Source organism: Neovison vison, chromosome 1 (genome assembly GCF_020171115.1).
Source record: "Neovison vison isolate M4711 chromosome 1, ASM_NN_V1, whole genome shotgun sequence".
NCBI classification, from domain to species: Eukaryota; Metazoa; Chordata; class Mammalia; order Carnivora; family Mustelidae; genus Neogale; species Neogale vison.
In genome coordinates this window covers 99,471,709-99,487,193 of record NC_058091.1, presented here as the reverse complement: position 1 = coordinate 99,487,193, position 15,485 = coordinate 99,471,709, and the positions used below count along the sequence as shown (strand labels likewise).

Genomic DNA, 15,485 nt, shown 5'->3' with positions numbered 1-15,485 from the left:
CCCATGATCAAGTGAGATTTATTCTGGGGATGTCAGGATGGTTCAGTATTTGTAAGTCTCAGTCAGTGTGCTACACCAGATTAACAGAGTGAAGGATAAAAATCATTTGAGCGGATGCACCAAAAAAAAAAAAGCATTGGCAAAATTCAACATCCGTTCAGGATTACTCCCACCGCAGTGGGTTTAGAGGGAGCATACTTCAACTTAATAAAGGCGATATATGAAAAACCCACAGCTAACATCATACTCAATGGTGAAAAACAGCTTTTCCTCTAAGATCAGGAACAATACAAGGATATTCACTCTTACCAGGTTTGTTCAACATGGTCCTGAAAGTCATCTTAGTCGCAGCAATCAGACAAGAAAAAGAAAAAGCATCCAAATTGGTGAGGAATAAATAAAACTCATTATTTGCAGATGACATATGATATAGAAAATTCTAAAAACTACACCAAAAAAAACCACCAAAACTATTTGAAGGAATAAATGAATTCAGTAAAGCTGCAGGATATAAAATTGACAGTACTCTGTTGCATTTACATATATATAGTAAAGCAGAAAGAAAACAATTTTATATACAATTAAGCCAAAAAGAATAAAATACCTAGGAATAAACTTAACCAAGCAGTAAAAACCTCTACTCTGAAAACTATAAAACATGGATGGAAGAAATTGAAAATGACACTAACAAATAGAAAGATATACCATGCTTATGGATTGGAAGAATACTGTTAAAATGTCCCCACTACTCAAAGCAACCTGCAGATTCAGCACAATGCCTATCAAAATGCCAATAGTATTTTTCATATAACTAGAACAATCCTCACATTTGTTGGGAACAACAACCACCACCTCCCCCAAGTAGCCAAAGCAATCTTGAGAAAGAACAAAGCTGGAGGTATTACAATCCCAGATTTCAAGATCTAGTACAAAGCTATTGTAATTAAAACAGTAAGGTACTGACCCAGAAATAGGCACACAGGTCTATATGGAACAGAATAGCCCAGAAATAAACCTACTCTTAATGTGGTCAGCTTGGGACAAAGGAGGCAAGAATATACAATGGGGAAAAGTCTTTTCAATAAATGGTGCTGGGAAAACTGGACAGCTACATGCAAAAAAATGAGACTGGTAATTTAGTAATTCTACCACTGGATAATTCCCCAGAGAAAATGAAAACATTAATTCAAAAAGATCTACACCTCTGTTATATTTATTGCAGCATTATTTACAATAGCCAAGATATAGGAAGCAATCCAATAGTCCCATCAATACATGAGGAAAAAAGATGTGGTTCTATATATAATGGAATAGTACTCAGCCATAAAAAAGAATGAGATCTTATGATTTGTGACAGTATGGATGGACCTAAAGAGTATTATTCTAAGTCTGAGAAAGACAAATTCCTTGTGATTCCTTCTATGTAGAATCTATAAAAAGCAAAATAAAAACAGAATCAGACGCTTAAATACAGAGAACAAACTGATGGTTGCGGGGAATGGGGGGATGGGGAAGTGAGCAAAACAGGGAAAGGCAACAGATTGTATAGGCTTCCAGGTATCAATGACTAAGTCCTAGGGAGGAAAGAGAAAGCATAAAGGGAATATAGTCAGTGGTACTGCAGTAGCATTGTATGGTGACAGATGGGGGCTACACTTGTTGCAAGCACAGCATAATGGATACAGTTGTTGAATCACTGTTTTGTACATGGGAAGCTAACATAACATTGTGTGTCAGCGAAGCTTCAAGCTTCGATATAAAGTAAAGATACAGATAGCTGGGACCCACCATCACAGGCTCTGATTTAACTGGTCTGATGTGTGGCCTGGGCATACCACATGATCCAGCAGTCTTACTGCGGAGTATGTATTTTTTCCTTTTTTTAAGTAGGCTCCCTGGCCACCACAGAGCCCAGTGTGGGGCTTGAACTCCTCACAACCTTGAGATCGAGAGCTGAGCCATGATCCAGAGTCGGATGCTTAACCAACTGAGCCACCCAGGTGCTCCTGGGTATATATTTTTTAAACAAGTTTTTTGGGCTCATGTCTAGTTGATGTGCTAGAACTACCTGATGGACCCTCTGTTCTTGGAAAGCTAAGCTCATTTCGTATCTGACAACCTGTCGACTCTTCTCTGCTCACCACAGTGAGGCAGCCAATCCCCGGTGGCAGGGAGGGCACAGCCCTGAAGCAGAAGTTCTCTCTGGGTTCTCTGCTTTTGGTCACCCTGGCATCTTGGATGAGTCCCTGTGCTGTGTGGGGAGAACCGACCCCTTGCCCTCCACGGATTTCTTAGTAGGCTCAGTCACAAAGGTGCTTTGGCGTGCAGGCAGTCTGTACGAATAAAAGTTTTTGTTGTTTTTTTTTTATAGTAAACTTAGAATTCCCCTGTTATTAAAAAGCACATGGTGACCTGTGGTTGGAGGACACGGGCCCCACATAAGTCAAAAGTCTGTTCTTCCAACAGAAAGCGTTGAAGGGGAAAGTAGAATTCTTATGGGGGGAGTCTTAATTGCAGAAGCAAGGGAGGTACCCCAACTTCTATGGTGGATCGAGAATGTTCTGACATAGCCATGATTATTTTTCTCCCTTAGGTTGACGAAAACATGAAAGTTGCACAGAAACGAGACGCTGTCTTGCAGGGAATGTTTTATTTCAGGAAAGATATTTGCAAAGGTATTACATTCTCTTAGATTCCTAGGGGTCACTTACTTGAGGCTCCAGCAGGCTGCTCAAGCACCTGTGTCCTGTCCTCCGGCAGGTGGCAACACCGTGGTGGACGGCTACGGCAAGGCCCAGAACAGCACAGAGCAGGCGCTTGAGGAGTACGCCCTGATGAGCATAGACACCATCATCAATGGGAAGGTAGGGGCCCTGCTCTGCTCACCTCGCCGCCTGTGCCCGTGGCCGGAGCACTAATGATGCGTCCTGCTTCTCACAGGAAGGTGTGTTTCCCGGGCTGATCCCGATTCTGAACTCTTACCTTGAAAACATGGAAGTGGATGTGGACACCAGATGCAGTATTCTGAACTACCTAAAGCTAATTAAGAAGAGAGCATCTGGTATGGCATCCTTTGCTTCTCTTTCTTGTTTTACTAAATCTTAACATAGGCAGAACCTTATAGTCTTACAATTTTAGTTTCTTGAGTAGTAGTCTACTTGAGTACACTGTTTTATCAGTGCATTCTTTATCACATTTGATGTCTCTGCAGTACGATATACCTTATAATCATTGACTGATTAGTGGTTCTTTTTCTCTTACTGGTTCATAAAGCAGTGATGCATCTTTAAATAGCATCTTAGGGGCACCTGGGTGGCTCAATGGGTTGAAACCTCTGCCTTCAGCTCGGGCCATGATCTTTAGGTCCTGGGATCGAGCCCCGCAGGGAGCTGCCTCTCTGCCTACTTGTGATCTCTCTATCAAATAAATTGCATCTTAGACAATGAACTACATTACCTGTTAGTCATTTAGGGGCAGCTGTGTTTGTGGTACATTATCACAGGCTCTTTCTTTAGGGCTAAGAAGCTCTAGGTTCCAGGAGCAACGGCTAGGACTTCTGGTTCTTCAGCCTGCTTCCATCCAGTAAGCACCCCAGAACCCCTCTTTTTTGGTTTGTTTTGAGATCACATGATGGTGCCTAGCCAAGGCCTGGCACAAGGGAGAGGTCAGCTCTAAGAGTAATGGCATCATTGTTTCCCTTGAGGTTTTCTTGAACCTTCTGGAGTCACAAAAGAACACCTCCAAACGGTGTGTCTGCCAGTTCCTCCTTTCCTTCACTCTACTTACTATTCCTTGTTTTTTCCACCTCTTTGATGGAAGATGGTTCTGGGAACTTTAGACCCTATAGTTCTGGACTCAGGTGCAGTTCTTCAGCCAAATGGGAGGACTCAGGCTCTAGTACGCACGTTAGCTCCCAGTGTTGAATTTCTTCCCCGTTTTGTTGAAGGATAACTGACCCACATCACCGTACAAGTGTAAGGCCTACAGCGTGGTGGGTTTTTTGGATTTACATATATTGTGAAGTGATGACCAGAGTCAGCTCAGTTAAGATCCTCTTGTTATATAGACAGAAGAGAAAGAAAAACTTCTCCTTATGGGGCCTACTCTCTGGCCAACTTCCATGTAACACTTCAGTGTTAGCTGTAGTCCTTGCATACAGTGGCTCCCCATATCTGAGCCAGCAGCGTCCCTGTGTGGGTAACATCGAACCTTGGATGTGAAGCTCTAGTTGCCTGCCTGCAACCTAGACTTCTTCCCCAGGAGGAATTCTTCCAACACCCTGGAAAACATTTTCCCCAGCCTCTGCCATGTGGGTATACCAGGAGACCCTACTGATTTTTCTTCAGGATTGTATTTGTGCTGGTCACTAAATGTCACCTTACTTTAAAACAAAACAAACTTCTGTTAACTTATGTTGTCTTCATTCTCCCCCGACCCCAGGAGAACTAATGACAGTTGCCAGGTGGATGAGAGAGTTTATTGCAAACCATCCTGACTACAAGCAAGACAGTGTCATAACTGACGAAATGAACTACAGCCTTATTTTAAAGTGTAACCAGATTGCAAATGAATTATGTGAATGCCCAGAGTTACTTGGACCAGCATTTAGGAAAGTAAAATATAGTGGAAGTAAAACTGACTCTTCCACCTAGACCTTCTGCAGAGGGAGAAAAACATTACTATTTTACTGAAGAACTAACGGCAGTACTCCTCAGCCCCTTTGTGTGGGATGAAGACCAAATTCTAGAATGGCACTGTCTGGGGCCAGTCGGCCAGAGATGGATTTAGAGGCTTTCCTTTGGTAGATAAATCTAGAGTTTATACAGTGTACATGTACATAGTAAAGTATTTTTATGATTAACAATGTATTTTAATAACATTGTAAAGTTATTGTGAACTGGCTTGTACATTTTTCAGTTCTTACTCTGGAAGACCTACTGTCCAAGCACTTTTGTAGATGTAATGTACTCACTGTACTCTACCTGCATTCCAGAGCTCAAGATGTTTACTGTAAATTCTGGGGTTTTTCTAAGACTTTACCTGGGACCTGATTCACTGAAATGTATCCCTTTACTTTAAAGAAGTTGGTCATGTTAATTTTCTTCGAGTCCTCCCCAGTGTTGTGTACTCTAAAATCACTATTGAATCCATTGAAATGCTTCAAGGGTAACCTTGGGTTTCTGGCATCTTGTCTCTCTTTCTTTTGTAATTGGAATAGCTAACAGCTTGGTCATCCTGCCTCAAGTGTTCCCCTCTAAATAAAATGCATTCAACTGTAAGCTGTTATTAAAGGTATTTCTTTGTTTAAATTTGCTGATTTAGGCATTAAGTTTAAAGAGAAGGCTGTAGGAAGAAAGACTATTACTTTGAGTTCACCTGTAGTGATTAGTGGGGTGATTTGTACAAACCAAGAGTAATGTCAGAAATAGCACCAGCCCTTCTGCTGTGGCCCCTGTTCGTTCTGATCGCTGCTATATATATACTTTTCAAATCAAATGCAGTTGCTTAAGTCTTTGTTTTGTTATTTTCTCTAGTTTCCTGTAAACATACTGACATTCTCCTAAAGACCATTCTAGATTTTACCTGGGGAGTAGTCCATATAATGCTTACCTTCTCTGTGAAAACCATGAATAATGAATCATGATGTGCACTAAGTTCTGTGAATCAGGACCCTACATGTTTAATTGTAAATTAAGTTTACATAATTGTTAGTGCTTTCTGTTAAAGGGTTTTTTTTCCCCAATTAGTTAGGTCCTAACTGCTTCTGAAATAACTATGTATAGTAGATTATGCAAACTTTTACAGGCATAAATATTTAAACTGTAATGCTAATTTTAACAAACTGCGATAAAGCTGCTTCAGCTAAGCCTGTTTGTGTATAAATACTAGGCTTTGTGCGATGTTTCATACATGTATTTTGGAAGATTAAAGAATGCCTGTTTTTCATTTGCAGTTTGCTTGTGTAAATCAAGTTGTAAAAAGGCAGATGAACTAAAATGTTTGTGGTATGAGGAAATAAAAGAATGGAATTAGCATTCTGACAGCTCTTGGATGTGTGAGTTCCACAGCTAAATGGAGGGTGATGGGGATTGTTGTAGTTAGCCCAGATCCTCCTTGATATTTTTTTTTGAGAGCACAAGGAGGGGGAAGTGGGAAAGGGAGAAGCAGGCTCCCCGCTGAGCAGGGAGCCGACACAGGACTCAATCCCAGGACCCTGGGATCATGAGCCAAGCAGATGTCTAACCCACTAAGCCACCCGGGCACCCCCAATAACATTATTTCTTCATTGCAATCCTCAGATATTTTTAGAAAGAAGCCTGGTCTCCAAACAGGCGGCTCATCTTCCTTAGGGGCTGTCCACCTCACTGGGGAGGGGAGAAACCTGCTTGGATGGATGAAAGGAACCCTGGCAGGGAATGTTTCTTGGACTCTAGACTGCTGCTGTGCTGAGTCGGTGGGTGCAGGGGCCGTGCTGTGTGCACTCTAAGCTCGAGAGAATCAGCAAGCCCGGCCAAGAGCTCTTGCCAACCCATGTCTTTGGATCAACATCCTTCTCCTCCCTGCCCAGCCCCTTGTAACGTAAGGTAAGGGTCAGTCCACTTTTCTCAGCTCAGACTTCTTTATCTGAAAGATCTTAGAGCAGGACTTGTCAAACTAATCTGCTTCGAGATCTGCTAGGATCTTAGTGAAGAACACATTCTGGTTCAGGGGGCCTGGCCTTGGGGTCTGCATTCTCCACTTCTAGGAAGCTCCCAGGAGATGCCAAGGCTGCTGCTCTGCGGGCCACTTTGAGTAATGAGGACTTAGATCACACTCTGTACCTGTTACAGACAAGGCAGTTTATGTCTCATTGACACTTCAGTTCTAATGTCTTGTAGCCAGGTCCTCCTCTGCCTGAAAACCAGACCATTGCCTTTCCTGAGCTTTACCACTTGAGCACAACAGAGAATTCAGGGTTTTTGGAACAGAACTGTAAGCACTGAGAAGAGCAAAAAGGGTCTTCTCCCTGGTGGAAACAGTTGCAGCTGAATCCAGACTCTCAGACACTCACTTAAAATAAAACCGACTGCCACTTAACCCAAAGGTTAATTTACTACCTGTCAGGTCTCCTGGATGAGGAAGAGGTCAGCTTCTGGTCCCAGAATGCCTCTGCCCCTGCTGTCTGGCTCATCCCTGAGGCTGTGTGAGCCTTTCTGTTCAAAATGGAGAAAGCCTTGCCTTGACCACTTCTTTCTAAATCCCCACCTATGCAAGCGCGAGCCACGAAATGTGTAGAAATCCAGGATGTGGTGTGGGCTTAGGTAAGGGGCCCTTTCAAAGCTATAAATAGCCTGCTTAATTGCAAGGTTTTTTATAGGTGCTGCTGTGGTAAGCTTTTCATTTATTTTAAGACTTCCTTGAGTATAAGCTGTTTGAGTACTGCCAGCTGCTCTCTTCCATTATGATTTTATATAAATGTTTAACCCTCCTTGTAAACATTTCTGAACCTACAGGCCAAGAGATATTTGGAAAAGTGTGAATTAAAAGGGGAGCTGATGAGGTCTGAGTTGGAAAGGCAGAGACCTGGGTAGGCAACCTTGGCTGGGAGAAATACACCCTTTGGACTATTCATGTTTTTGTTGTAAGTGGAAGCTGAAACTAGCTGAATAATGCCTAAAGCTCCATCCACTCTTAATGTTCTATGATACGAAACATTATAAAACTGAGTGTGGAAGATGGATTACGAAAGGGCAATGATGTATCCAGCTCTGTTCTGATTACAAGTTATATGACAAAGCTGTGGTTATCCAAACGGTATGGTATTGGCATAAAAACAGATTAATGGAACAGACTAGCCCAGGAATACCCTCATATATGGTTACTTTATGACCAAAGAGCCAAGAATACACACTGGGGAAAGGACAGTCTCTTCAGTAAATGGTACTGGGAATAATGGACAGCCACATACAAAAGTGGGAAACTAGACTACTATTTTGTGCTAGATACAACAAGTAACTTGAATTTAAGACGAGACAGTTTCTTGTCAAAGACAGCATGGTGATGGAAGACTCTGCACTCACCTCCTCCAGGAGCACACCAAATCAACACTTCTTCATAGAGCAATACCTCCCTAGAGACCTGGGGGCTCACTGAGCAGCGGCACCACAAGCTAGGGAGGCCCCATGGAGAACAACAAGAGTGACGGAGACAGAGTAATAAAGGAACCCCACCCCTGCTGTTGCAAACTGCGGTGGGAACGGATGGTACTGAGGGACCGGGCCGTCTTCCCTAGGGAAGAAAAGAAGTCATGGTCTGAAAAGGGAACTAGAATATAAACGAATCAGCCATAGAATCCTGCCAAATGGCAGGGGAGCTGCTGGAATTCTCTCTCTCTCTCTGGATGAGTGAGGCTGGTGAATAGCACATACCCACCTTGATAGTGTGGATAGGAGCAGGGTTCCAGGTGCCCGAGCTGGCCTGCTGCCTCAGTGAGCCCCGGAACCCTAGCCCCCAGCAGCCCTGGATGTTCTGGGGGCACAGAAAAGCTGCAGTTTATAAGAGAAACTGCAAATAGGAAGGCTGCAGACCTAGAAACTGCCAAATGCTGGGTGGTGGGTGGGGGCAGGGTGGGAGGTGCTGCTGGAACTCTCTCTCTCGGTTGGAGGGGCTGGTGAGCACCATGGTTTACATTCCCCTTCCACCTCAGTAGTATGGATGGGAGCAGGACAGGCATCCTCGCCAGTCCACCACCTCAGAGCCCCAGCCCCTAGCCCATACTAGATCCAGCCCTTCCACCAAAGTGGCCCCTAGGGTGGCACACATCAGGACACTACCAGAGAACACAGTGCTAGCCATCTCACCAAGGTGACGTGGGCACAAGGCATCCTAAAACATTCCAGGTCCGTACCACCTCAGCTCCCCATAACTTGCCAGCGCACCTAACCTGCACTCACTTTGCCTCCAGCCACCCTGCCAGGGCACCTGCTGTGTGGAGTGCTCTGGGATCTCTCCAGCCTATACCCTGCCTGGGCTCCAGCCACTCGCCAAGATGCCTCCTGAGAGGAACTCCTGGAGATACCCCAGCTTGCACCCACTTCAGCTATGCTATTGGGGACACTGTGTACACAGAGCCCTGAAACTGCCCAGCATGTGCCCACACCAGCTCTGGCCATACCACAAACATAGAATGTCCTGGGACCCCCTACTCATATGCCAGCCACCATTCCCACTATCCACACCTCCAGCAGCCAAAGTCACCAAGCACACACAACTACATAGGAGACAACCAGGCACAAGACCCTTCCTTCAAGTTTAGAAGTAACTATTCCACCTAATTCACAGAAACACAAGAAGTCAAGCAAAATGAGACAGGAATATGCTCCAAATAAAGAACAAAAGTCTCAGAAAAAGAAGTAAATAAAACATTACCAATCTAGTTGATAAGTTCAAAGTAATCATAAATATGCTCGCTAGACTGAAGAGAAGAGTGGATGAGTTCAGAATGTCAACAAGAGATAGAAAGTATTTTTAAAAAGAATCAGAACTTGGGGGCACCTGAGTAGCTCAGTGGGTTAAAGCCTCTGCCTTTGGTGCAGGTCATGATCTCAGGGTCCTGGGATCGAGCCCCACAATGGGCTCTCTGCTCAGCGGGGAGCCTGCTTTCCCACCCCTCTCTCTGCCTGCCTCTCTGCCTACTTGTGATCTCTGTCAATAAATAAATAAAATCTTAAAAAAAAATCAGAACTGAAGAAAGAGTACCATAACTGAAATAAAAATATACTACAAGGAGTCAGTACAAAGCATGCAGAAGAATAGATCAACAAACTGGAAGATGAGAGTAAGAGAAAGCACCCATAATGAACACCAAAAAGAAAAATTTTTTAAAATGAAAACAGGTCAAGAGATCTCTTGATAAATAAAATCTAAAAAAAAAAAAAAAAAAAAAAAAAAAAAGATCTCTTGAACATCAAACATAAACATCATCCACATTACAGGGGCCCAAGAAAGAGGAGAGAGGAAGGGACAGAAACTTTATTTAAAGAAATAAGAGCTTGGGAATTCCTTAATCTGGGGAAGAAAATAGGCATCCAGGCTGAGGAGGCATAGAGAGTTCCAAACAAGGTGAACCCAACAGGTCCACTCTCCAGTATGTAATAATTAAAATGTCAGTGATTAAGGATAAAGAGAAAATTTAAAAAGCAACAAGAGAAAAGCAACTGGTTATATGTATAAGGGAGTGCCGTAGAGCTACCAACTGAATTTTTAGCAGAAACTTTGGAGTACAGGAAGGAGTAGTACAATATATTTAAAGTGCTAAAGGAAAAGAATCTACAACCAAGAATACTCCACCTGACAAGGTTACACTTCAGAATTGAAGGAGAGGGTAGAGAGTTTCCCAGGCCACCCCCCAAAAAATAAACTAAAAAGTAAACGTTTTAAAAGTTTCATCACTATGAAACAAGCCTTACAAGAAATATTAAAGGGAATTCTTTAAGTGAAAAAGAAAAAGATTAGATGATTAGAAGAAAATTATGAAAGAAAAAATTTCATGAGTAAAAAGCAAACGAACACTTAAGACTAATCACTTACAAACATAGTATAAAGGTTAAAAGACAAAGTACTGACATTGGTTATATCTAAAAATTAAGGGAATTTTTAAAAGATGTTAAAATAGGGGCGCCTGGGTGGCTCAGTGGGTTAGGCCGCTGCCTTCGGCTCGGGTCGTGATCTCGGGGTCCTGGGATGGAGTCCCGCATCAGGCTCTCTGCTCGGCGGGGAGCCTGCTTCCCTCTCTCTCTCTCTGCCTGCCTCTCCATCTACTTGTGATTTCTCTCTGTCAAATAAATAAATAAAATCTTAAAAAAAAAAAGATGTTAAAATAAGACAACATACATAAAACATGGAAGAGGGGGAGTAAAAATTTAGTGATTTTAAAATGTGTTTGAACTTAAGTGACAATCAACATACTTCATGCTAACCAAAAACCTAAATAGACAAAAAAAAGTTTTAAAGCATAAAAGCATAACACTAAAGGAACTCCTCAATCACAAGGAAAGAGAGTGAAAGAAGTAGGAAGGAACAGAGAAGAACTCCAAAAATAACCAGAAACAATGATCAAAATGGCAATAAATACGTACCTATCAGTAATTACTTTAAATGCCCTAAATGCTCCAATCAAAAAACATGGTATGAATAAATATATAAAAAAATAGGTCTCACTTATATGCTGCCTCAAGACCTAAAGACAAATGCAACTGAAAGTGAAGGGATGGAAAAGATATTCCACACAAATGGAAGAGAAAAAAAGAAAAACCAGAAGCAATACTTAGACAAAATAGACTTTAAAATTAAAAATTGTAACAAGATACAAAAAAGAACATTATATAATGATAAAGAGATTGGTCAGAGAAGAGGATAAAACAATTATAAATATCTATGCACCCAACATGGGAGCACCTAAAACCAGAAACCAAATATTAACAGACATAAAGGGAGAAATAGAGAGTAGTACAATAATGGTAGGGGACTTTAACATCCTACTTATATCAGTGAAGAGATCGTCCAGCTAGAAAATAAAGGAAACAAAGTTTTTAAACATCACATTAGACCAGAAGGACTTAACATATATACAGAATATTCCATCCAAAAATAATAGCTTATACATTCTTTTCAAGTGTACATGGAATATTCTCCAGGAGAGATCCCATGGCAGGTCACAAAACAAGTATATTTAAGGAGAATAAAATCCTATCAAGCATCTTTCCATGGCACAAGGATATGAAACTAGAAACCAATTAGAAGAAAAAAACTGGAGAAAAAACACAAACATGTAGAGGCTAAATAACATGTTATAAAAAAGTCAACCAAGAAATCAATGAGGAAATGTAAAAGTTCATGGAGACAAAGGAAAATGAGCACCCAAGAGTCCAAAAATCTTTAGAATCCAGCAAAAGCAGTTCTAAGAGGAAAATTTATAGAGACAGGAACACCTTGAGAAACAAAAATCTCAAACCGTCTAAACTTACACACAAAGGAACTAGAAGAAGAACAAGACCAATGTTAGTAGAAGGAAGGAAATAATAAGGGAGTGGAAATAAACGACATAGAGACTTTCAAAAGAAATAGAAAAGACTGCTGAAACCAAGGTCTACTTCTTTGAAAAGATAAACAAAATTGATAAATCTTTAGCTGACTCATTGAGAAAAAAACAGAGAGGATTCATATAAATAAAAACAGAAATTAAAGAGCAATAACAATTGATGCCACAGAAATATAAGGATTATAAGAGAATACTCAAAATATTATATGCCACCAAACTGGACAACCAAGAAGAAATGGATAAATTCCTAGAAATGTTTAATCTTCTAAAACTGAATCAGGAAAAAATAAAAATCTAAACAAACCAATTACTAATAACAAAATTGAGCTGGTAATAAAAATACTCCCAACAAACAAAAGTCCAGGACCAGGCGGTTTTATAGGTGAATTCTACCAAACATTTGAAATAGAGTTAACACCTATTCTTCTCAAGCTGTTTAAAAAAAAGAAGAGGAAGGAGAATTTCTAAATACATTCTTTAGGCCAGCATTACCCTGATATAAACACCAAGGACACTATAAGAAAAAAGAAAACTACAGACCAATATCCCTGATGAATATAGTTGCAAAAACCCTCAACAAAAATATTAGCGGATTGCACTCAACAATACTTTAAAAAGATCATTCAGCACAATCAAGTGGGGTTTATATCAAGAATGCAAGAATGGGGGGCACCTGGGTGGCTCAGTGGGTTAAGCCGCTGCCTTCGGCTCAGGTCATGATCTCGCATCCCGGGATCGAGTCCCGCATCGGGCTCTCGGCTCAACAGGGAGCCTGCTTCCTCCTCTCTCTCTCTGCCTGCCTGCCTCTCTGCCTACTTGTGATCTCTCTCTGTCAAATAAATAAATAGGATCTTTGAAAAAAAAAAAAAAGAATGCAAGAATGGTTCAGTATTTTCAAATGAGTTAAAGTGATACACTACATTGACAAAACAAAGAATAAAAATCATGTGTGTTGGAGGCCACAGCACAGTTGGAGTCGTGGATCAAAACAGGCCCTGACTTTTGTCTTCTTTAAAGTCCAGACACCTTGATAAGGGGTTAAGGACAGGAAAGTTGAGTAACACTGAGGAAGGGTCTGTGCTCTGTGTCGTGTGCTCGCCTACGTGGCTTCCCACACGCTCAGAAGGGAACAATGTAGTCAGGGTCATGAATTCTTAGTTGGTCCTTGTTGTTCCTGTACTTCCCATAATCCACTCCCTGGTTGATTGTCTTGCATCAATAGTAGCTAATGGCATTAGCCGCGACTACCTGGCATCAGGAGGTTTGCTTGTAGTTAATGTACACTTGTTATAGAAACTTGCAGTCATCTGACTAGAGACTGATGTATTACTCCTTCTATTGTGATCTGCCTTATAAATGCTTGTAAGATGTGGAATAAAAGCGGCACTGTTGGACATCCTCCTCAGTGCTCCTCCTGCCCCCATCTCTTTGTCTCTTTCTTTTCACCATCCTCTTACCCTCACGTTCCTGGTCGATTTGTTGTGCCAGCCATGACACATGTGATCATCTCAGATGCTGAAGAAGCATGTGGCAAAATTCAATATCTGTTCATGATGAAAACTCTTAATAAACAGGTTGAGAGGCAACATACCTCAATGTAATACAGGCAATATATGAAAACCCACAGCTAACATCATACTCAATGATGGAGAAACTGAGAGCTTTTCCTCTAAGATCAGGAAGATCACTTTTATTCAATATAGTACTGGAAGTCCTAACTACAGCAATCAGACAAGAAAAAGAAATAAAAACCATCAAAACTGGGAAGGAAGAAATAATACTGTCACTATTTGCAGATGACAGATACCATACATAGAAAACCCTAAAGACTCCACCCCAAAACTACTCAAAGTGATAAATGAATTCAGTAAAGTTGCAGGGTACAAAATTAATGCCCAGAAATAGACTGTTTCTATACACTAATAATGACGTAGCAGAAAGAAAAATCAAGAAAACTGTTTCATTTACAGTTGCACCAAAATAAATAAAATACCTGGGAATAAACTTAACCAAGGAGGTGAAAAACCTGTACTCTGAGAACTACAAAACACTGATGAAAGACACTGAAGGTAACAAACAAATGAAAGACAGAGCATGCTTATGGCTTAGAAACATTAATATCATTAAATGTCCATGCTACCTAAAGCAATCTATAGAGTCAATACAATCTCTCTCAAAATACCAATAGCATTTTTCACAAAAATAGAACAAAAGTACTAAAATATTTATCAAATAACAAAGATGTCAAATAACCAAAGCAATCTTAAGAAAGAAGAATAAGCTTTAGGTATCACAATCCCTGGTTTCAAGATATGCTACAGAGCTCCAGTGATCAAAAGATTATGGTACAAATACAGAAGTATAGGTCAATGGAGCAGAATGGAAAGTCCAGAAATAAACCAATTCTTATATAGCTAACCTATGACAAAGGAGGCAAGAATATACAAGAGAGAAAGGAGAAAAGGCCAATTTCTTCAATAAAGAAAGGGAAAGCTGGACACCTACATGCAAATGAATGAAACTGGGCCACTCTCTTTTACCATACACAAAAATAAACTAAAAATGGATTAAGAACTAAATGTGAGACTTGAAACCATAAAACTCCTAGAAGAAAACATAAGCAATAATCTCTTTACCATCAGCCTTGGCAACATATTCATAGACAAGTCTCTTCAGCAAGGGAAACAAAAACAAAAATAAACCGTTGGGACTATACCAACATAAAAAAGTTTCACACAATGAAGGAAACCATTAACAAAACAAAAAGGCAACCTACTGAATGGGAGAAGATATTTGCAAATGATGTATCTGAGAAGAGGTCAATATCTAAAATATATTAAGAACTTATACAACTCAACACCAAAACAAAAACAAAACAAAACCAATCTGATTAAAAAATGGGCAGAGGACCTGAATAGACACTTTCCCAAAGAAGACATACAGATGGCCAACAGACACAAGAAAGAGGCTCAACATCTCATTATCTCCTGGTGATTAAAGTAAAATCAAATGCAAGTCAATACCACAAGGAGCTATCACCTTACTCCCGTTTGAAAGGCTTACCTCAAAAAGACAAGAAATAACAAGTGTTGGTGAGAATGTGCAAAAAAGGGAACCATTTACGCACTATTGGTAGGAATGTAAATTGGTGTAGCAACTGTGAAAAACAGCATGGGTCTCCTCAAAAAATTAAAAATAGAAATGTCCTAAGATGCAATAATTCCACTACTGAGTATTTACTCAGAGAAAATGAAAACATTAATTTGAAAAGATATATGCACCTCTATGGTTATTGCAGCATTATTTACAATGGCCAAGATATGGAAGTAACCCATGTGTCCATTGATACAGAAACACACACATACACACACACACAGAAATATTGTTCAGACATCAAAAAGAATGA

The 15,485-nt window shown here is 40.7% G+C and overlaps 1 protein-coding gene across 1 annotated transcript in view; it reads left to right on the top strand.

The window, feature by feature from the left end:
• The window catches only part of GCLC (glutamate-cysteine ligase catalytic subunit), a 48,268-nt gene extending 42,227 nt beyond the window's left edge, over positions 1-6,041 (top strand). The window contains exons 13-16 of the mRNA XM_044252954.1: positions 2,594-2,675; positions 2,761-2,864; positions 2,941-3,061; positions 4,441-6,041. Of these exons, the coding sequence (XP_044108889.1) occupies positions 2,594-2,675; positions 2,761-2,864; positions 2,941-3,061; positions 4,441-4,652 (519 nt within the window). The 3' untranslated portion in view covers positions 4,653-6,041. The remainder of the gene's footprint in view (positions 1-2,593; positions 2,676-2,760; positions 2,865-2,940; positions 3,062-4,440) is intronic.
• The last annotated feature ends 9,444 nt before the right edge of the window (positions 6,042-15,485 follow it).